The sequence below is a fragment of the Colletotrichum karsti genome (assembly GCF_011947395.1).
Source record: "Colletotrichum karsti strain CkLH20 chromosome Unknown Scaffold27, whole genome shotgun sequence".
Classification (NCBI taxonomy): domain Eukaryota; kingdom Fungi; phylum Ascomycota; class Sordariomycetes; order Glomerellales; family Glomerellaceae; genus Colletotrichum; species Colletotrichum karsti.
Window position 1 is genome coordinate 257,038 of NW_024065927.1, and position 21,619 is coordinate 278,656.

At 51.2% G+C, this 21,619-nt stretch overlaps 8 protein-coding genes across 8 annotated transcripts; 2 read left to right on the forward strand and 6 right to left on the reverse strand.

Annotated features, from left to right (window-relative positions):
* Nucleotides 1–4,075: 4,075 nt before the first annotated feature.
* On the forward strand, nt 4,076–5,225 carry CkaCkLH20_08221 (uncharacterized protein; the record flags this gene model as incomplete). The annotated part of the gene is made up of 2 exons (XM_038890936.1): nt 4,076–4,445; nt 4,504–5,225. The coding sequence occupies 2 exons, from the start codon at nt 4,076–4,078 to the stop codon at nt 5,223–5,225; spliced, it is 1,092 nt and encodes a 363-aa protein (XP_038743699.1).
* Nucleotides 5,226–5,500: 275 nt separating this feature from the next.
* CkaCkLH20_08222 (uncharacterized protein) lies at nt 5,501–7,676 on the reverse strand (the record flags this gene model as incomplete). The annotated part of the gene is made up of 10 exons (XM_038890937.1): nt 5,501–6,150; nt 6,204–6,307; nt 6,364–6,449; nt 6,511–6,765; nt 6,819–6,939; nt 6,993–7,065; nt 7,122–7,242; nt 7,301–7,435; nt 7,487–7,536; nt 7,586–7,676. 10 exons carry the CDS (start codon nt 7,674–7,676, stop codon nt 5,501–5,503), a joined length of 1,686 nt encoding a protein of 561 aa, XP_038743700.1.
* Nucleotides 7,677–10,519: 2,843 nt separating this feature from the next.
* CkaCkLH20_08223 (endo-1, 4-beta-xylanase B) lies at nt 10,520–11,354 on the reverse strand (the record flags this gene model as incomplete). Its single annotated transcript, XM_038890938.1, has 2 exons — nt 10,520–11,207; nt 11,290–11,354. 2 exons carry the CDS (start codon nt 11,352–11,354, stop codon nt 10,520–10,522), a joined length of 753 nt encoding a protein of 250 aa, XP_038743701.1.
* A 1,417-nt stretch (nt 11,355–12,771) lies between these two features.
* Nucleotides 12,772–14,545, forward strand: CkaCkLH20_08224 (phenylacetyl- ligase; the record flags this gene model as incomplete). Its single annotated transcript, XM_038890939.1, has 3 exons — nt 12,772–13,070; nt 13,128–13,320; nt 13,379–14,545. 3 exons carry the CDS (start codon nt 12,772–12,774, stop codon nt 14,543–14,545), a joined length of 1,659 nt encoding a protein of 552 aa, XP_038743702.1.
* Nucleotides 14,546–14,741: 196 nt separating this feature from the next.
* Nucleotides 14,742–15,552, reverse strand: CkaCkLH20_08225 (short chain dehydrogenase reductase family; the record flags this gene model as incomplete). Its single annotated transcript, XM_038890940.1, has 2 exons — nt 14,742–14,922; nt 14,978–15,552. The coding sequence occupies 2 exons, from the start codon at nt 15,550–15,552 to the stop codon at nt 14,742–14,744; spliced, it is 756 nt and encodes a 251-aa protein (XP_038743703.1).
* Nucleotides 15,553–16,519: 967 nt separating this feature from the next.
* CkaCkLH20_08226 (BZIP transcription factor) lies at nt 16,520–17,233 on the reverse strand (the record flags this gene model as incomplete). The annotated part of the gene is made up of 1 exon (XM_038890941.1): nt 16,520–17,233. One exon carries the CDS (start codon nt 17,231–17,233, stop codon nt 16,520–16,522), a length of 714 nt encoding a protein of 237 aa, XP_038743704.1.
* A 443-nt stretch (nt 17,234–17,676) lies between these two features.
* On the reverse strand, nt 17,677–19,596 carry CkaCkLH20_08227 (fungal trichothecene efflux pump; the record flags this gene model as incomplete). The annotated part of the gene is made up of 5 exons (XM_038890942.1): nt 17,677–18,641; nt 18,695–18,862; nt 18,912–19,244; nt 19,295–19,376; nt 19,429–19,596. The coding sequence occupies 5 exons, from the start codon at nt 19,594–19,596 to the stop codon at nt 17,677–17,679; spliced, it is 1,716 nt and encodes a 571-aa protein (XP_038743705.1).
* Nucleotides 19,597–20,583: 987 nt separating this feature from the next.
* CkaCkLH20_08228 (enoyl-CoA hydratase/isomerase) lies at nt 20,584–21,420 on the reverse strand (the record flags this gene model as incomplete). Its single annotated transcript, XM_038890943.1, has 1 exon — nt 20,584–21,420. One exon carries the CDS (start codon nt 21,418–21,420, stop codon nt 20,584–20,586), a length of 837 nt encoding a protein of 278 aa, XP_038743706.1.
* Between the last annotated feature and the right edge of the window lie 199 nt (nt 21,421–21,619).

Consider the following 21,619-nt stretch of genomic DNA (forward strand, 5'->3'; position numbering starts at 1 on the left):
GACAATAGTTGCTTCTAGGGCGAAGGAGCAGCGCACCGTTGTTGCGGATTCGAGAAAGGAATACGGCGTTGACTAGGAGTTAAAATCTGATGCGCTTTGGTAGTTGTTTTTGGAGATCAGCCGCCACATCTCTGTGCCATTTGCTGACCGTTAGTTGAGTCAGACAATAAACCCAATCTTATGTTTTTTTTCGTCTAATTCCTTGATGCGTGGCGCTTCCAACAACTGCCGGTGGCTTCTAGGTCCATGTCCGGGCGCCAGAACAATGGCACAGCTGGATCCCATCTTGCTAACCTGGAGTGGAATCACGTGAGAACAACATTGAAGTCTTGTTATTGATTTAAAGGAGTTAAGCTTACTGTCATCTCATGACTGGGGAAGCCCGCGAGACGGCTTAAGTTTCACTTCCACATGAACTTTCCACGATGGGACGATCATCTCATAGACCTACATGTGCTCATATGGTGATCATCATATCCACCCCGCAGATTTTGACAGTTATTCGAGACGGACATCGGCCGGTGTCACGCTCACTGCCAATAGCCTATATGAGATGTTTGTTCCCTGCGTAATAGCGCTTGGCATTGGTCCAATTGAACTTTTGGACTTGAAAAGAAGAATTGCTGCAGCATCAGTGCAAATATTTCTCTTTGGCATTTGGAGGGGGGCATTCAATTGCCCCCATGACCCGAGGTGTGAGCAGGACGTGACAAAGAAAGGGTGCGGCGGTTCGTAGCAGAAACTCAGAATCTCATCTCCAGCGAGGTGGTTCAGGTTGTTTTTTTCATGGTCAACAAGTGGATTCCTTAACGGCCGCCTTCAGATGGAATCTCAGTCTGGTAGAGGTTGACCTGCTGTCAAGGACAAAATAGATGGAAATGAGATGGGTTTCTGCAGACATTGAGTCACGTTTCTCCTTCATAGTCTGTATCTCAACTTCCATTCGCTGAAGGCTACGTAATCAGAAGCTTGACATGGGCATCTGGCTAGGATGAGCTTCCGCGTGGACTCTCTCAATAAGATATTGCGTATTCACACCTCGCGATTGTTTGGCTGAGAGAATAAAATTCCACCTCGCGCTGGGAAAGAAGCATGGTGAGCGGTCCCACACTGTATTGCACGTGTTGTTTTCGGAAGTTGAAGTCCTCCGTCCTGTGTTCTTCTCAGAGGCTTGTTCTCATTCCCATAACAAAGAGAACTTTGCAGAAACAGACAGTCAGTTGCATGATAGCTGTGTACCTACCTCGTGACGAAGTTTCGCAACATTAAGAGACTGCCACATGAGTGTGTCCTCTTGCAAATGACGATCTCCGGTGTTAGGAAACTCGTACGGTCTAGGCTCCGGTAGTGATGATCTTTGCTTCTGATGGACCAAAGCTGCCAATAGCACCATGCCGGCGGAGCAGTTGGCTCAGGCTATCGACCGAGTCATGGAGCTATCGCCGACTTTGATGCTTAGAAAGTCGGTCTGGATCGATCGTTGTCATTTGTCCGCGGGGCTATCAGGTTATGTATGTGAATGTTGATTGCAAGGCCAAAAAAATGTCGACTTTATTCGGCCGACTCTGATTCATTTAGGTATCTTGTCCGATAGCAAGACGCGTCAACAGGCGCGCTCCGCCAGTGACGATCGGCAACAGTGCATGACGATGTGGCTTAGAACGCTCTACGCAGCGTGCCCACTTCCCGTACACCCCTGAGAATCGTGTATCCCTGCCTTTACCACTTTAAATTTCTTAAATGGTGACTTATGAAATGTGCTGGCTGTGCAAATACTATTTCCTACCGTAGTTTTCTCTAATGTTACGTCGTGTTTGTTCGTGTATTGCTCAACCGCTAGAATGATAGGGGACGGTTACAGAAGAGAAAGACTTTGCGTCGCCAATCTATTCGTCCGCAAGCTATATCACGAACTGGGTTCTTATAAATGTCGTCCTCCACATTGAAAAGTTGCCGAAGGCCTCCTGGAATACTGGACATCGTGGAAGTCTCCCATTAGACTTGACAGGAGTACGCGGACAAGGCTGGAGCAGATCTTTACAGTTACCGGTAAAGATTTTGGTCGACGTTGTGATTGGATGCCGGTGGGATAAAAGAAATGATAGCTTCCTGTAACAACTTCTTAGATTGAGGGAGTGGCATTGCGCGTTCCCATCGTTGATATGTGGGCATCACCGGAACTATCCAGAGACCCATTCCCAATGCCTCCCGATGATGCCTGCTTTTTTTAGACTCAGCAGATTCAAGTGGCCAATCGGCTCAAGGCTATTCTAAGTCGAAGCTGACGACACAGAAAGATCCGGTTTACAGGACGATGTTATTCAACCGGTTTCGACGATGTGGCATAGCAATCCCTCCGCCAGTTGTGATGATTCCTGAGCGTCCAGGGAACCCGACAGTGTGACATTACGTGTACTGATTCTTCCGATGACATTATTGGAACGATCATTGGCCAGTCTGTGTATTCGGCGATGGCTTGGTGAAGTCTTGGGATCGTCATGATCAAGCTTTAAGGCTGCGCCGTGAGCCTCTAAACTCCACAAATCTGACATCTACAGCATTCTTCCGTTGAAAAATATCAGACGAAACGACCCCATCGAATCGTTTCGATCTTCGAACAGCCGTATTGTTCGTCTCATGATTGCCCAGTTCAGACCCAGAACCTAAAGCCATTTGATCTTTCGTCTTGTGCGATTGAAATCTCGTCACCGAGAGAACTTGGAAATCACCCCTTGATTGCCAAGTAGCAATATTTCATGTTGATGAATTGACCATCCCGAGAACAAGGCGACTCCGAATTCCATATCTTGCTGACAATGACAATGATTGCCGCAATGCTCGAGGACGCGCAGCCGCCCCCGCATCCCGATCTGAGCCACTCTTTACGTCCGTCGGCGATAGCGCAAGTCCATGAAAACGGCTGCCAGGGAAGAAGCCTCGGCACTTATTCATAATAACATCCAAGTCGACTTCACAGCTGGCACAGGTCAGCCTCTCGGAGAAAACGATTTCATTAACAACGCGTGTGGTTGGCTGACGCAGAGCTTAACCCCGCAAGTAGTAGACGGACTGATGTGAGGAGACAGAGATATCCCTTGAAAACTTCCCGAAGGCACGGCGGGAGGCTGTTGGCGCTGCCGCTTTGGCGGGCTATTTTTACAGCATCAGTTAAACAACACATCGACGATGATTGGCCGCTACTCATGAGTGAACGCGTCTTCACTCTTCGTTGACGGGTTCGTCCCGGTCTCATCCCAGTCAAGCGGGTTTCGTTTCGGTATGTGGGATGCCGTCCCGTTCAAAAGGAGGCTTAAACGGCGGCACCGGCTCCGCTTTTCGCGGAAGGGCTTGCGCGTAGGGCCACATCCGGATGCTTTGTCTGGCTCACGGAGCAGCCCGGTCGTCGACCTGCCGGGATATGATCGAGAAGAATTAGCCTATGTGGAGGTCGTCGTCTGGGGCTGATGACTTTTGCGCGAGACGTCAGTGGCCAGCCTGCTCACGACGACGGATTGAGCCCCTGCCAAGACGTTGAATCTAGGTGAAGTCATGGCCTCGGCTCCAAAGACAGCAATTAGGGGCAATTTGGTAAAGGGGGCAACGTCGTCGTCGTCCTCCTGGGGGTCCACCGAGGCTCTGTTTCTCCATACCAAAGAAGGTTGACGTTGTTGGCCCGGGACAGGGGCAAGGCATTCGACGCTAATTCTACCATCACGGCGGAAGCCCACGCAATCGGAGCCACCGTCCACGTCTCCCGAGTCAACATAGGAGGCTAATTGTGATGGCTGTGATGACCTGGCTCCACAGTTGAACTCATGCGACGAACTCCCATCATGGAACTGATGCGGTTCGTGGGGGATGCCCAAGATCTAGATGTCATGTCGTTGAGTATAATAACCCAAGCTTCGTTCCCTCCAGAACCGAAAAGAAGATCCTCACCAGCATCACTCTCACTCACCAACCATCTACCTCTCGCTCTCACTTCCCAAACATCCTCTTGTTCACATCGACAAGTCGTATAAACACATTCTTTCTATCAACAACTTCACAACCAACACCCACAACAACCGCCGAAATGCGTTTCTCCTCCGTCGCTTCCGGCCTCGCCCTGCTCTCCGGAGCCGTTGCCCACCCCGGCCACGACCTCACCGAAGAGATCGCCGAGCGCCGCGCTTTCCTCGGCAACGTCAAGCGCGCCAGCTTGGCGCACTGCGCCGACAAGCTCGCGGCCCGCGGTGTCACCGCCCGCAACGTCGCCCGCCGCTCCGCTCAGGTCGAGAAGGCTCGCCAGAAGCGCAACATCAAGAAGCGTGACGCCGCTTCCGTCCTGGCTACTTCTCACAACCAGACCGCGCTTGGCTACACCCTTGAGACCGACGCCGCCACCCTCTTCTCCGGCAACAACTCTTGCGTCCTTACCCCTGAGGTCACCCAGGGCCCTTACTGTAAGCCACTTGACTCCCAAGATCTGCTCAGTCCATCGCATACTAACTCATCTTCTAGACGTCTCTGGCGAAGATGTCCGCCGCAACATCATCGAGGAGCAGGAGGGCGTCGACATTGTCCTCGACTACCAGGTCATCGACGTCGACACTTGCGAGCCCGTCCCCAACGTCTACCTCGAGATGTGGCACTGCAACTCCACCGGTGTCTACTCCGGCATCGTCGCCAGCGGTAACGGCGACTCCTCCGACGAGACCAACATCGACAAGACCTGGCTCCGCGGTATCCAGCCCACCGACTCCGACGGTGTCGCCCAGTTCGAGTCCATCTTCCCCGGACACTACACCAGCCGTGCCACTCACATCCACCTGATGGTCCACCACAACGCCACCCTCTACTCCAACGGCACCCTCGGCAACGAGATCACCGCCTCCCACGTCGGCCAGACCTTCTTCGACCAGGACCTCATCTCTGCCGTCGAGGCCTTCGCCCCCTACAACACCAACACCCAGGAGCTCACCACCAACGCCGAGGACAGCATTCTCTCCGAGGAGACCGCCACCGATGGCGTCGACCCCCTGATGGAGTACACCCTGCTCGGCGACAGCGTCACTGATGGCCTTTTTGCTTGGATGGCCTTCGGTATCAACACCACCCTGTCCCAGACCGTCACCCCCGCTGCCTTCCGCTACTCTTCCGGCGGTGTTGAGAACGAGAACTCCGGCGGCGGTGCCGGCGGTGCTGGCGGCAGCCCCCCTAACGGCACTGCTCCCCCTTCCTAAGTGCATCACTCGACATCTGAACAAGATTGATCGGGCGGATTTTGGACATGCATAAGCGTTGGTTGCGGTAAACATTTGGTTTTCCTTTGGCATACGGATGGGGAGGATTTGCATATAGATCGGCGTTCTTTGTTTGGCTTTCATTATATACCACAAATTCAAATTTCATCGCTGGAACTTCAGATTCTTTCGCAGTGATTTGTATGATTTTTTGATACCAAATATGCCTGAATTCTAACTTGATTCATCCTTCTACGGGTCAAATCATTCTAGACCTAGGCAGTGGGAGTGGGCAAGCATGAGCATGCGGAGCTGACCCTCGAGATCACATTCGTCGGGCATGCCTCGGCAGCGTACTCAGGCACCACAGTAACATCCGCAATGACCGTCTTCGTGAACTCGTCGCAGAACTTCTGGGACTCTTCCAGCCGACCAGGAACGCTAGAAGCCCTCAGGGCCCGCAGGCAGTTGTCGGCGTTGCAAGTCTTTGGCTTGCAAGCTTCCTTCTTCGTCATCTTCACCAAGTAGGCACCACGCTCAATGGTGTTCACAAAGATGAAGCCGGACTTGAAGTACGCGTAAGAGGACCAGGTACCGGAGAACTGGATGGCACCGCCTCCAGGCAGCGAGTCGTCCTCGGGGTAGATATCGAAGTAGGCGATCTCGCACACGCCGTTGCCGGTGGGGTCTTCCGGGACAGACGAGATATCCCAGACGCGGACACCGGCACCGTAGTTGGATTGGACGAGGAGATCCCCGACGACGTACTGGTTGTGGTCGATTCCCTTGACGTTGTGCTTGAAAAGACCAACCTGCAGGGGCTTCTCAAGGCTCTTGATGTTCCAGATGTAGGTGACCGGGTAACCGTCCGCGGCAGGTCCGGCCAGCTCATCTTCGTCGTACTCGTCATCCATGAAGAGCCATTCTGCTTCGGTCAGAACTCATGCAACCAGAAACACAGCGTAAAGGGATTCATACCTTGCCAGTTCACATCGTTGACCCAGCCCTGGTGGGTGAAGGTGGCGCCCTCGTATGAAGTACGGGAGATGATCTTGGAGTCCTTCTTGTCGGAAACATCGTAGCTGTGATGAGGCGTCAGCAGAGAAAACATTAAGTAAGGTGCAACTGAGCAACTAACATAGTCAACGTGTCTTCGTTATATCCGTAGCAAATATCGCGGCCTTGGTACTTCTCATCCGGGCCTCGGTAGATGAGGCATTGGGCCTGGGTGGGTTTGATTAGCCATCAATCTTTCACATACACCATTCATCGTCGGAGCACTCACATCGTGAACATAGCCATCCTGGCCATCGCAGCCAAGAGCAACGGGGTTGCTAGGGTCTTCAAGACTGAAAAAGTACAGACCACCCATGCAGCTCTCGTTTCTGGGCTGCACGCCGACTGCGACGGCGTACTTGGCCTCTTCGTTGACAACCACATTGTGGCTGCGACCCAACGGTAGAGTCTCGATGAAATGGCCCGTGAGATCATTGTCGTTCGAGAAGAGAATGGGGGCTTCGGTGGCGTCGATGTCGAGAAGCTAGGCTGAGAGTCAGTCATTCTGCATTTCACGGTGTCGGAGTTGTTTCTGACCTTTGTCATGTCGAAGATTTGGATACCGTGTCCTTCGAGCTCACTTCCGATGAGCATGTAGTTCTTGTAAGGGCGGATCTCGTGCCAGTAGGCTCGGTCGCCAACGGGCGAGTATGTAGGGCTGAGGACTGTCAGAGTAGTTCATATGACTTTAAAGTGGAAGTCTGCACTTACAGGAAACCTAAATTCAGCATCTTGCCCTCGGGGAGGATCTCGATGAAAGCACAACCGTCGAACATGCCGCTGACTATTTAATGAGTGTGTCAGGACATGAATCTCAATCACCACATCCAATTTGCTCACCGATGAACTCGCGGCCAGAGTCAGGGTCGGTCCAACCCCAGGAAGAGCTGCCACTCTTGCCACGGTAGTCAGTGTTTGGGGATCCGAGGGTGGCGTGGTTGATGAAATCGTAAAGGTCCATCTGCCCAAGTCAACGTCAGCAATGGGAGTAAAAAATGCCGTAGCTGTAGATGACCTACGTTCTTGCACTGGAACTTGTGCAGAGGGCTGTCGGGAAGAGCCTCGGCATAGCCATCGACGCACTTGGTGTAGCCGAGTCTGGGCCAAACGGAAGAGTCCATGAGACCAACGGCTTCTTCTGCTTCCCAGTGCGACTAAGGTAAAGTCAGATTCTTGTCCAAAAGACGTCGTCTTAAACTACCCACGATTTTCTTGGCCATGAGTCTGTCGTGGATCACACCCGAGTCGTAAAGTTCTGCAGAGCGTCAGCAATTGCGTCTAGGACGACTTGAAATTAGACTCACCGGCAGCGCGGTCTTCATCCTTGGGGAGTTCCCGGGCCTGGACGGCGACGGCTGCCGCGACCACGGCTCCCGTGATGGAGTTGAAGCGCATCGTGAAGCTCTGGTTGAGACAAGCGTTGCGGTCTCAGAATGAACCTCGACTTGGTCACTCTTTCTTCGAAGGTGTCTGGATCGTACCTTGGCGAGAACAACTTCAGGAAGCAGGGCTTCAAATGCGACGTGGACATCTCATTCATTTATCTGCCCGTCATCGGCTTCCATGCGACAACGCTAAGAGCCTCCTACTCTCAAAGGTCCCCCACATGTTCCCAGAAAGGCAGGAAACGAAAAGCTTGGCACTTGTCGGTGTCAGCGAAACGCCCGGAAATGTTTCCTGAACCGCCTCGCGAAGACCAGGAACACAATCTGCCAATGTTTTTAGATGAGCCTCTTGCTTCTGTCGGGACTGCTACCCCGCGCTCGGATCGACCTAGAAATCATGACTAGGTATGGATCTGGAAGGAGACAAGAAATCGGGTGGGTGAGCCAAGACAGCCAAGCTTTGTCTAGATAAGCAGAAGTTCCCTCCGCCGGAAACCGAGTGCAACGCTGGAAAGCTCGGAATGATTTAAATGGCTCGAGGAAGTCGGTGCCAAGAGGAATGCTGCGAGGAGATAATGTCGTGGCTGGGCGCGAGACGAGATTCCCGAGTCTTCGTCCCAAGTAACGTCCGTCACCCACTTCTCGGCACCCCCTACTTCTCGGCACCCCCAATTTTGATGCCCTCACATTGATACACATCAACTTCAGCCACTTTTTATATGTATTATGATGCTATAACAATGTAACTTTTGCTATCACTAGGGTTTTTAGACTTGTTGGATTTATCTGTGCTATTTTTAAGTTTGCCCGCCTCAATTTGAGCCCTCTAAATAGCCTTAATATTGGCGAACTTTGAATTTGGGCTCATTCTGACCTTCTTGCGTTTCCTGGCTCTGCTGGCATTAACCTCTGCTTGTAGTGCCTTAATCTTTTGCTGGGCAACTGCTAGTTGATATGCCTGCTCGTTAAAGCCCTTCTGAACCTTCCGGAAAAGTAGGCGCTGCGTATGCTCATTATTATCCAGCTTGCTGAATAGGCTGAACTGATCCTGAAGCTTATCCCTCTTCTTGGGGGTTGACCAAGGGACTGCTGATGTGTCTGCCGCCCATTTTTCGCTTGCCTCGCCACTAGAGAGCCCTTTGTAGACCTGACTAGCCTGTTTAGCAGGTGTTGATGTGTTCTTAAGTAGTAGAGGGCTCATAAGGGGTCTAGCCACGCTGACGGGCCACAACCCAGTCTATTTCTAGCTACTGATGATGTTCTTGCTTGTTAATGCTGCCTTGCGTGCCTTGCTGTAGTATATAATGAAGTTTCTCTTGCCCATAACTGTGCTAGCATCCCACTCAGCACGTAATCTAAGCTCCTTCTTATATGCTGCCTTGAGGGGCCTAAAAACGGACTGATCTAGAGGCTGAAGGACGTGTGATGTATGAGTAGGTAAGAAGAGTAAGTGTATCTTGTTCCTGAAGTAGAGATATATAAAAGGAGTAGTCTTATGGCTTCTATGACTATCTAGGATTAATAATCTGACCTCTGAGGGGTCTCTTGGCTGGGTTGAAGGGATAAAGACCTCTATTAACTACTTGATAGCTGTAGAGTCTGAAGTCCACCCGTTTTCTGTTGCTGTGAACTTCTAGGATGTATATGGCGTTAGATCGAGAGGGAACCACTGCTGCTGGACACTCTTTCCTTTATATATGACAAGTGGAGGCAGTGCCTGGCTAGTTGTAGAGATACACTCAATAAGGGATGTCTAAGCACGCGATCTAGGCTGTTTCTTACGGATAGAACGAGTTTCTGATGATCCAAGAACAAGGCCATTTGATCCCCTGCCCTCAAGAATGCTAGTCTTATCTATATTGTATTGGTTGGAGGGCTTAATAGCTATGATCTTAGGTATGGCGAGGTGCTTGAACTATTGCCTGATGATATTAGTTGAGGCTCTATTGATACGCTGGGAATCAATTGCTCTGCTTCTCTGGACCCTTATGGATGGGTTCCTCTTAATAAAAGATTGAATCTAGTTCTTTCCAAGAGGCTGGGAGTCTCCTTGGTTCTGAAGGATATGCTTAGCGAATTCCTTGAGTTGTTGATGTGTTGGTGGGAGGCCTAGGGCAGCTTGGATCCGAACCCATTCAGCTAGATGGCTTTCTTGGGTAGGAGAGAGTCTCTGCTGGTTGGAAAACGCTATATCTTGCGTTTGTATGCCCTTTATTTGATATTGTAGTGTTGATTGCGGAACACCCTATTTATATGAAGCTCTTTTGATAGATTGACCGTTTGTAATCGCTTTAAGGGCTTAAGTAACGTTATTTTTAGTATATACTGGCATTAAGGTCTTATTATGCGTTCTATAAAGTCTGGTGATAATTAAAAAGGAAATAATAAAGATATTAAAGTTCTAAGTTGAGGGGTAGTTATGGCGGTGAGCGATTTTTGGGGTGCCGAGAAGTGGGGGGTGCTGAGAAGTGGGTGACGGACGTTAGTTGTCGAATAACTATTAATAATATACCAACAGGCCAGTGTGAGATAAACAGATCTCTTCCTGTACAATTCAACATTGACCCTGAAAATGCTGGACTTTTAGCTGTCCTCCACTGGTAAAAGAGTCACCGATTGGGAGTTCAGTCATTTCGAATTGGTTCACTGGGTCTCCCACAAGGAAGTATTCGCGCACCATTGATGAGTTGTAGAGAAGTCAAACCGGCAACTCAGTGAGTACTCCACAATTGGAATTCGTTGAGGAAGACTGAGATATCGTGAGAGAGCTTCAGTGTGCGAACAGGAGAATGGTATTATTCGACTGTATTATTGTGTTTTTACTTTACAGTAGTCCCATATCTTCAGCTATCTTCAAATCGAGTACTGCAAGAACCTTGCCAGTTCAGGGGTCCAACTGCGCTTAGGATCATCGAGAGCCAAACCCAGCCCATGCGACCCGTCAGGAAGAACAAGAACCTGTGTTGGTCGCTTGTAGGCCGCCATGGCCTCAGCAAACATGAGTGTGTTCTGGACAGGGACGCTTCCATCATTCAAAGTATGGAACAAGAAGGTAGGCGGCGTTGTCGCGGAGACCAGGTTCTGTGCTGACAGCTGATGCTGCATATCAGTAGTCGAGTTAGCGCCGATAAGGTTGTTGCGCGAGCCAACATGCGTGTAATTGCCTTCAAGGGTGATGACGGGATACGCAAGAATGCCGAAGTCGAGCTTGGCCTCCGGGTTTGTGAGGGTAACTGCCGCGAGATGGCCGCCGGCCGAGAAACCCCAGATACCGAGCTTGGTGGTGCGATTCTGCTCGCGAATGTAGTTCAAGGCGTCAAGTGCCTCTTCTTGAGGCTTGGGATAGATCGGCGCGGTTGCGTTGGAGGCCGTGGTGTAGTCGAGAACCCAGGCATCGATGCCAAGATTGTTCAGGAACGCCGCCGGGATATATCCCTCTTTTGATATGGACACGCGAGCATATCCGCCACCGGGACATACGAGGACGCCAGTGCCCGTCGAGTTTTCGGCTGGAAAGTACGTGATTTGGGACGTCTCGAGCCTGCAATATGCATTAGTCTCAGTACATGAGAATGACAGGTTCCTCCACGACCAATGCTAGATATGGATCGCTTTTTTCTCACCTTTTCACAATTGCTTCAGGAGTTTCAGACGTCATGACGCTGTTTGCTTCGGCAAGGACGCCCAATGTGTCGTGGAAAAGAAGGCCAATTGCCAGCGCCACAATAAATTTCATTTTGGGTCCCGAGTCAAACCCTACTCGTGGCTTATTTGTGGCGTCACTTTCCGCTGCCCGCGTGAGTCTCTGCTGCGAAAAGTCAAATCAAATAGAGCCTTACTCAAACAAAATGACCTTTTGATGTTGGAATGAATGCAAACAAGTCGCGTCTTGATTGATTTCACCACCATGTCTATTCCACGCGCTTGCAGGCTGGGCTAGTTGCGATATATGTGCAGCACGCGTCACTTACCCCGCGAAGCGTGCTACCCTGATTTATGTTTACCTTGCAGGAAGAAGCGATCCATTTGTCCGGCAATTGGGTCGATTTAAATTAATACGGCCCTTCGTCGTATTGGGACCCGAATCGCATCTTGTTACCTCAACGCTAAGCTTGGTAAAATCCACCAATGAGAGCCATGTGCAAGCCGACTGAATCCCTTCATGAGTAGCTAGCAGAAACTGGTCTCAATTGAGTTTGAAAACAAAACTTCAACGAGAAAATCCTTGGTTCTCTATAATCCATTAGCGCTATAGCTGTTTTCGTAACTGCTGGCTAGGTAAGTTGAATCAAACCCACATAACAACCAAGACTTGAGCACCAACCAGAGAACGTAAATATCTGAGCGCGCCATCCTCAAGTCGTCACTCGAGTATTTGTGAATTTGTGTTACGTCAAGTAAACAAGCCCATAAACTTTCAAGGCTGTTTATTGCGAAAAGTGTCAGCAGATAAGCAGTAAAGAAAGTCTCAGCTACGACTTACATCCGTCACAACGTCGAGCTGCTTGCCATAAAGCAAGAAGCTGAGTCCCCGAGACGTGCGACTCTTGAACTTATGTAAGTAGAAAGATATAATCTAACAAGCTTTTTATCTTCTATAAACGTACACATGGTTGAACCCGCTTATAGACGAGTTCAAACCCAATGATATGGAAAGTATCAAGAAAGCTCTGCGACATTCTTTTTGGTAACAGCGCTATTCTAATCCCGCCACCAGTTTCTTGCACTGATTAGTTAAGATTGGAGATCCGCCCAAAAGTAGAGGGCGGGTTATGGCGCTGAGCTGTGCTTGAAGCATTCGTCTCTTGGGTAGGTCGGAAAAAGAGACCCGTGCCTTGGGTATCCGGCGCGGACCCGTCATGATGTCCTGCCACGATGTTGCAGAGTTCAGACGACATGCGGGGTACTCGGCGTTTCTTGCTGTCGCGCCAATGATTCATCGCTGACCCAAGCACACAGGCACAGCTTTTAGGACGAATCGACGTTCAGTGAGCATGAGTCTCAAGTCGCCAACTCATAGAAACAACTAAAAGGAGTTGATCGGGTAATGCCTTAATGAGATTGTGACTTTGCCGTTAGTTGCAGTCGCTTTTTATTCTCAGAGCATGATGTACACCTCTCCCTATCCGACGCCTCTCATTCCCACCGATGTCTCGGTGTCACAGTTCATTCTGTCCAGCAATCCAGATGACACGCCTCCGGAGAAGCCTGTTATGGGCTCTTTTCGCAATCCAAAGCAGACTTTGACGTACTCAGAACTGCGATTCCATGCGGCTCGTGATGCCACATTCCTTAAGTCCTCTCTTGGCCTTCAAGAAGGAGATTTGGTCTGCATTCTGGCCCCAAACTCAGTCTCCTGGGCAAGACTTGTTCATTCAGTTCTGTGGGCGGGTGGTTGTTTCTGGTTTGTCAAGCCTTCTTATCAATAGAACTGGTGCAACTTTCTAACCAATATTCATAGCGGTGTCAACTCGATGGCCACAAGTCACGAATTGGTTCATTACTTCAGCCTAGCAAGGCCTAAGATTGTAGCTGTTGACGAAGAGTTGCGACTAAAGGTGGAGGCTGCCATCAGTAGTCTTGATATGCCTTGGAAACCAAGCGTAGTTATTCTTGACAAAGGAGGAGACTCGGCCAAGTCTAACCATCCACGGGTAAGCATTCTGTAAAACATGCGAAATCCCAAGGTAGCATGTCAAACTAAATGACTAGTTTCCCCATGTCAACTCTTCCAACGTTAGACCCGCGTCTCTTTTTGATCTATCAACGAGAGACAACCGCAAGGTGCAAGCAGGCATGTGCTTCAGCTCAGGAACGTCGGGAAAGCCGAAAGGCGTCATGATATCACACCACAACCTTATCGCATACCTCTTGACACTCCGCGCAACAAACCCATTCACTCATAACGCTTACATGAGGGAAGCTTTCTTTCCGTCATTCGCGCACATTTACGGCGTTGTATCTGGCGTGTTGCTTCCAGCTTGGGTGGGCAACTACGTTGAGCCGATGGAAAAGTTCGATTATCTGCCCTATCTTCGACGTTGCTCCGAGTTGAAGGCAACAGTCCTGAGGCTGGTTCCCACAGCGGCTGTCAGAATGGTCAAGGACCTCGACATTCACAACCTGGATCTCACTTCCGTCCATACGATCATGTGCTCTGGCGCAGCGCTTTCAGATGCGACTATCCAGGGGTTGCAGCGATTACTCGGACCAAACACCAAGATCTTGAACGGATACGGTATGAGCGAAACCACCATCACCTTACTTCGGGATACGAGGAGCGGTTCAAAGGGGGCGAGTGTAGGGAAGCCAGCCGCCGGAGTTTCAGTCCGAGTCGTGGACGATGACTTCAACGATGTCCCGGAAGGGACTGAGGGAGAGTGCTTGGTGAAGGCGCCGACGGTGTTCATGGGATACGCGAACAACCCGGAAGAGACGAGAGCAGCCTTCAAAGATGGTTGGCTACGCACCGGAGACATTGTGAGGGTCGATGAGGATGGGTTCTTCTGGCTGACCGGGAGAAAGAAGGAACTCATCAAGTACAAGGGCAATCAGATTGCGCCGGCAGAGTTGGAATCTGTACTCCTGTCACATCCATCGGTTCTGGATTCAGGGGTCTGTGGTATTCAGAGTGATGCCGATGGAGAGGAAGTCCCCGTCGGATTCGTTTGTCTGGCATCGTCTATCGCGGAACGGGATCGCCCAAGACTCTTGAAAGAGATACTGCGCTACGTGGATGATCGTGTGGCTCCTTATAAGAAGCTGAGAGGCGGTCTTTTCTTCGTTCGGGAGCTTCCCAAGAACAACTCGGGGAAACTTCTTCGGGGTGAGCTTGCCAAACTCGCGGAAGACGTCAATGAAGTCAGAGCCAAATTGTAAGTCTTTAAAGCGCACTCAATCTCAAATTAAAGGATTTGTATACCCATCATTAGTTGTCCCATGGGAGATTCCGTACTTCATAGTTTGGACGATCACAAAGATATGGAAACGACATAGAAAATAGCTCCTCACATCTTCACAGAAAATAGCGACGCGTTGGCTATTCAAACAATCTCTATCCAAATAAGACAAACGCTCAGCAGTTCCATCCACCATCAACTCCAATGTTGGCTCCCGAAATGTAACTCGACTCATCGCTTAGCAAGAAAGCAATCACAGTTGCAACTTCCCTCGGCTCCCCAACACGCTTCAAAGATGGCTCTACCACAATCTTCATATCTCTGGACGCCTGCGACATAGGGGTGTCAATTTTGCCACTGTATTCATATGTTAGTATGTGATCATTGAATTGAACAACCCAAGCGCACTTACGGGCAGATTGCATTGACTCTGATGCCCTTCGGTCCGACCTCCTTCGCCGCGCTTCGTGTCAAGCCAGTAACTCCATGCTTGCTCGACACGTACGAGGCGTTGTTGATCCTTCCAATAAGACCGGCGATACTACTAGCGTTGACGATGGCCCCCGTCTTCTCAATAACACGGAGTTGGGCCTTGAGGCAGTGCATGACTCCAGTTAGGTTGACGCCGAGAATGAGGTTCCACTCGTCAAAGTCCTGCTGGTCTATTCCGTTGAGGCCAATGGAGTCGGGAATGATGCCGGCGAGGTTGGCTGCCCCGTCGAGCTTCCCGAAATGCTTGACAGTCTCGGAGATCCAGTTCTCTACTTTGTCGTAATTCTTGACATCCACGGTGAAGATCAGAACCTCTGATCCAGGGTACTTGGTTTGAATGTCTGACTGAGCTTGTTGTAGAGCCTTTTCTTGAACATCGGCGAGAGAGAGCTTCGCCCCGCGTTCGGCGAGAAGGTGTGCTGTGGCAAGGCCAATGCCCGAAGCGGCGCCGGTGATGGCGACGACCTTGTCTCGAAATTGCTGGGCGAACGTCATTTTGCTGTATTATTTCGATTGATGATTGTAGTTTGTCGCCATCGACAGTATGGCTCATTTGTTGAAAAGCTTTGTATAAGAAAGAGGCTTGACGTTGAGTTGTCTTCCAGGCCCCGGCAATCTGTTTCCGTATTGCGGCATTCGTTGTCATGATCCCTCTGAAACTTTTACCGCCGTAAGACGAGCAACTAATGTCCGTAACGTCTCCCAAAACTCCGTAGCAGGGTATGCCAGACTGTTCTCAATGATGCGCAGTTCTCGGGCACGCTTCCCCGCACCCGAGTACCCCGTGAGCCCCGACAGGCCGGTAATCGAACTCCGCAAATCCACTTCCGTTGCTTCACTGCACCCCGGATTTGGGGGGAGCCTCGATGGGACCTTCAGTTTTATGGGCGAGTCCAAGACGATTGTGTACTCTCAGGCGAGGTAAAGAAGAGGCGATATCTCCAGTATTAGTGTAGCTGATGGAAGAGTAAACATCTCTGGGATTGTCTTCATGACAAGTTAGATCCCCCAGAAGCTCCCCACTCTAGCGTGTCCTGGTCTATCAGTGCAGAAATCTCAGGGAATTGTTGGCGAAACAATTCCCCGACCGTCCAATTCTTCAGTTGACGAAGATGCTCTTCATAAACAGGGTTGATGGTGACCTCCGTTGAGGCATGCTCTTCTATCGCAACTGTGAGGAGGACGAGGGACGGGTCATACATCCATCCGACGTCAAAGCTCGAGCTGTATGTTGCTGCAAAGTCATCTAGTGTGATATCGGGAGTCGCTACGAGATACTTTCTGACTCGCGGCCTGTTATCATCAGCGTTGCTCTGAAGTAAATAGCAGGAACACGCACCATGGGATCCTGTCTATCCATGCAGCGTGGGGAGTGGTATGCTGTTCTGAGATGGGTCTCAGCCATGCGGGCATCAAGTCCCAGCTTTGCTTGTCAAGGAGTACCATCCACTGCAGAGTGAAGTCAGCCCAGTGGAACCAACGGGTTGCAATACGTGAACCATGCCTTCAATAGTAACGCCATGTTCTGAAAAACAGCGACCTTCTTTGGCAGACTCTCGATCTCAGGGTACGCCCTCACCACATCCGCAACCACATTGCTGATGTCGTCTTGAGATCGGCTCTCCGCTTGGATGAGGGCGCCGACCTTCGGTTTCATCGAGTAGAAGGCGGTAGTATCCGATGCCGAGGCACCTCCTGAGCGTGTAGAATCGACAAACCCTTGAAGTATCTGATCCGCGATGCAAGTCGGTGACGTGTTTCGTGCTGCGAGTGTCCACGGATAGTCAAAAAGCCTAGTATCCAAGCTGGGATCCGCTTCTCCCGATGAAGAAACGTCGTTACGCCGAATCAAGCTCAGATTCAAGGCGGCGTTTTGTGCTCGTAGATGAGCATTTTCTGCTTCCAGGGTCCCGAGTCTGTTCTGGAGTATCGCGATATCCCTCACTCGCCCGTCTAGAGCACCGTTTAGGAAACTGACTTGATCCGTCAGGGTGTGTATCGTCCACTTGTTGCGGTCTCGCATGGCCTGCTGCGACTTCCTGTCTCTGGCCCGTTTCTTCTGTAGCTCTGTTTCTTGGGTCGTCAAGCCCGGGACCTCGTTGGCCGTTGAAGAGGCAACGGAGGAGGGCGATGTCGCCGACTGGACGGACAGGGAAATAGAGGATCTTCGGGGCATTGTGTTGATATTCTGCGCCGTATGAACGACAGTACGAGACTGAAAGCAATAAACTCCACGTGAGTAGTAGTGAAGTGAAAGATCTCGGTTCAGGTCATGTTGGGGTATCCCCGGAGAATTAAGATATTCATGCAGGCATGGGTTCGTGGTTTGCTGCGGGGTGCTACACCACAAGTATGTCACCAGCATCACCGCATCACTAGGTGATCCAGTATACGAAATTCTCAAGCTTGCAGTCCCTGTAGAGGCTTATAGCCAATTTGGTTGATTCGCTGCCAGAGAAGAAAAAACAGACCAAATCAAACGCTCACTGCTTGCTATGGAATGTACTTGAACAATGAACTCCAACAGTCTGCTATCAAAGCGACCCTTGTTCTGATGATCCCTCAGAGACATTCATCCGCGTCTCTTGATTCCACTACCCCTCACCCGATAAGCCTCTCTCACCTCATGCGTCGCTCGACCTTGTTGGTCAAATGCTTCTGCGCGTCCATCGAGAAAAGACATCCGATAATGGCGATTGCACCGAATCCTAAACTCGCAAGGTAAACCGTTTCGAACGACTTGGAGTAGGCAATAGGCAAGACCTTGGAAACGGCTTCCTTCACAGCACTGCTCAGACCAGGGAACGTCTTCAGCTTGTTTCCCTGGATCGCCTTTGCGAGAGCTGGAACCTGGTTCGCAGCTAACCCAGCGGCAATGGCAGGTTGAGTAATGGCTTTGGGAATCTCGGTAGCAAGGCGGTTTGACAGGATGGAGGTGTAGACGGCAACGGCAATGGAGCCTCCCGCGGAACGAATGGACGCCAGGAGACCAGAAGCGAGACCAATATCTGAAGGCTTGCAGAAGAGAGGCGCCAGAGCAAGAGACGCGAGTTCGATGAAACCGACGAAGAAAGGTCCCAGAATCGTTAAAGCGATGCCCGTGTTCAGAGTATCAGGAGTCAAAGACGCGAGTGCGCCGACGAAGCCAACCATGGCGAAGGTCGAGAAGATGATCCAGTACCGCACGTTTCCTCCCCACTTGACAATCGCTCCGGCGCAAACCTGGCCCAGTGCTGTTGAGCTTGCGACGGTGGAGGAGAGCCATCCGCCGTAGTTTATGTCGGTCGTGTACAAAGCCTGGACTTGTTGTGGCCACAGAAGAACGGCAGAGTAGTAGAACATACTGGCGACTGTTGCGCAGCAGACGAGGGCCATGAAACCACGGTTGGCGAAGAACTTTACGGGGATAGCGGGATACGTGAGGTTGGCAAAGGATTCCCAACAGAAAAGCGCAACTAGAAGACTAGTACCGATGACCAAACTCGAGATGGTTGCCGCAGATTCCCAGGGGAACATGACACCGCCCCATGAGACGCCCATGAGAAGAAGGGTGAGACCAGCTGTCCACAGGAAAATGCCGAGATCTTCACGCAGGAGTCAGACGTCGGCAGGTTAAAATGATGCTGGGGAAACGTACAGTCAAGTTCCTTCAGGAGCTGCCTCTTTGTCTTTCGATCATGAAGAAGTTCGAAGGTAGGCGGGTGATAGAACAGGTAGAGAAGGACAATGGCGAGACCCACGGCGATGATGTTGATGTAGAAGCACCATCTCCAACTAAGCTTGGGGTTCTCGACGAACTTGCGAGCTACTCTTACGTTAGAAATATTCACTCGAAGCGGGCTCATAGAGAATACCGATAATAGGACCGAAAGTTGCAATGGGCGCGTTTGTCGCAAAGATGCAGGAGAGAACCATAGGCCGATACTTGTTGGGAACCAGTTCTCCAACAGCGACGTTGAAACTCAGCTGTACGGTTTCACCCAGACCATACACGGCAGCACCGATGATGAGGGTGTTGACATTCTGCGCGACGGCACAGATGATAATACCGACAATAGCTACGACGTTGCCGCCGATGAAGAACCAACGCCTGCCAAAGAGATCGGAGAGGCGACCCAGGATGGTGTAAGTGAAGGATAACGAGAGCGTTCTCGCGATGTTGACCCAGGAGATGTACGGACTCGGACCTAGATCTATTAGTCGTTATTACTTCAAGAAAGTAAGAGGATATCCTCACCAATATCGGCATTGATGAACGTCAAGACGTTTGTCGGGAGAATCAAGAAGATGTATGCCGATAACGCCGACAGACAGAAACCCTAAATTGATGTCAATAACTGCGCAACCCCTCATTCCCCGTCATTGACAAACCGCCATGGCACCGAGAAATCGAGGTGACCAGAAGTAGCCGGGAGGAAGATCATCTCCAAGGGCCTCGGATCGAATCGAGTCGGAATCATCTCGGTCGTTTTCGATGTACTTCTCCAACGTGTCCATCCGTTCGAACTCGCGAACGGATTCGTTCTTGGAGATATCCATCTTGGGAATATCGGCGATATCGATACGCGGGAACCAGCTCGCAGTACGTAGGTATCGGGACTTGACTTTGATGGAACTATACCGAACCGGAGCCAAATGGTGTAGATGGGATCTGCGCGCGCATCGAGGCCGTGCTCGAAGTCTTATACAGGCCTCAAGTTTCCCGTTGCCATTGAAGAAGAACAGGATGGCGTTGAATGTGGCAAGTGTCGAAAACCGACTGACGGGATAAGGGTGAGATGAACCCCGAAGTAAGACAACCAGACACCACACCCACCACAAGAGTCCAAGACTTGCGTGTGCGTCCCGTCCTCCCACACCCTTCACTCGATCTTTTCTGCTGCTGTCCGGGCTTCACCGTCCAACACGGCATACGTACGCCAGGTGTCCCCCGGAAAACTCGAACCTCTTCGAAACTGCTCTCATGGAGTCTGGTTCGGAGGGCGGGGGCCTCTCCCTGCGCCGTCCTGCGGGGAAGACCACCGAACGAGCCGAGCGTTCTTCACGTTGGACTGCCGCATTTGGGTGCGATGGGCGCTGATTCATTAGTCTACTGCTGACTCAAATGGATGACTTGGGATGCTCCTTTGGCGTCTCTTGGTAGTTGAAACTGGTCTTGGAGCCGGAACAGCAGAGTGTTTTGCTTAGCTTGTGACGGGCTAACACTTCCTAGATCCCATCACATGGTCTCTATCTACGCCTAGTGACATCGACGTGCATCTGCCAGCCCATGTTCCCGGGTCCTTGTTCGACGGATTCTAAGAATGATCTCCTTTTCTCCTTAGCAGGTCCAACCTGGACCTCGTCTCCCTCGTGTGGTTTCAGACGAATGGTCTATGAGGCCAAACATCTTCCGGGTGGGATGAGTGCCAAGTATCCATGGAGAACACACAGAACTGGTTCATCCGGGGAGGGAATATGGTGGTTTCCAAGACGGCATATTGTTCTCTCTCTCTTCTAGAACGGGGACCGTTTGCATTGAGCACGTCACAGCCTGCTACCTTTCCACCGCGGCTCCCGTTTCTCGGAGAACGCTTTGAGACCCTCGAGGATATTCTCCCCCTTCTGCAGCTCAGCAAACTCCTTCTCGAGAGTCCACTCAACGGCCCTTTCAACCGCCGCCGTCTCCCAGCCCTGCCTCAGCCCGGCCCTGGTGCAGATGATGGCGTCCGGGGAGTTGACGGCAATCATTTGCGCATAACGCACCGCCTCCTCGACGACCTTGTCCTTGGGCACCACCTTGTTCACGATCCCCCATTGTGCCATCTCTTGCGCTGATACGTTGCGCCCCGTCAGGGCGAACTCGCTCGCTCGTTGAAGGCCGATTGTCCGTATTAGTCGCGGGAGGGCGCCGCCTATCGCTGCGATGCCGCGCTTGACCTCGGGCAGTCCGAAATATGCGTCGTCCGCGGCTACGACGAGGTCGCAGTTGACGATGAACTCGCACCCGCCGCCCATCGCCAGTCCGTTCACTGCCGCGATCACGGGTTTCTTTCCCAGTCTTCGGGATAGGGGCTTGAAGGCCGGCGCGTTGCCCATTCGTTTGCTCGGGTCGGCCTCGGAAGCCATGCTGTTGTTCCATTCCTTCAAGTCTGCTCCGGCTGAGAAGGCGCGTCCTGTGCCTGTGATTATTGCAACGCTGAGGTTGGGTTCTTGATCGAACCACTTCCACACCGAGTCCATCTCCCATTGCGCAGCGGTCGACATCGCGTTGAGGTCTTTTGGCCTATCCATCCGGACAAGAAGGACTCGAGGCGCAGGGTAAGAAAGCTTGAGAAACGATGGCGTCGCCGGTGGCGGCGTCTCTGTCGGCGATTCTCCCATATCGAGATAGATTAGTCGCGAGATCAAGTGTCGAATTCGATAGTAATGGAGGCTTTGTCGTATGGCTGTGGCTTTGATGCGATCATGAAGCTGCTGGTAGATGTCATGCATACAGACCAGACGCTTTGTCAACAGCCATCACAATCTGCCAACTCACTACTGAAGTCTGAAGCAAAGAAGATAATCCCGGCCCGTCGAA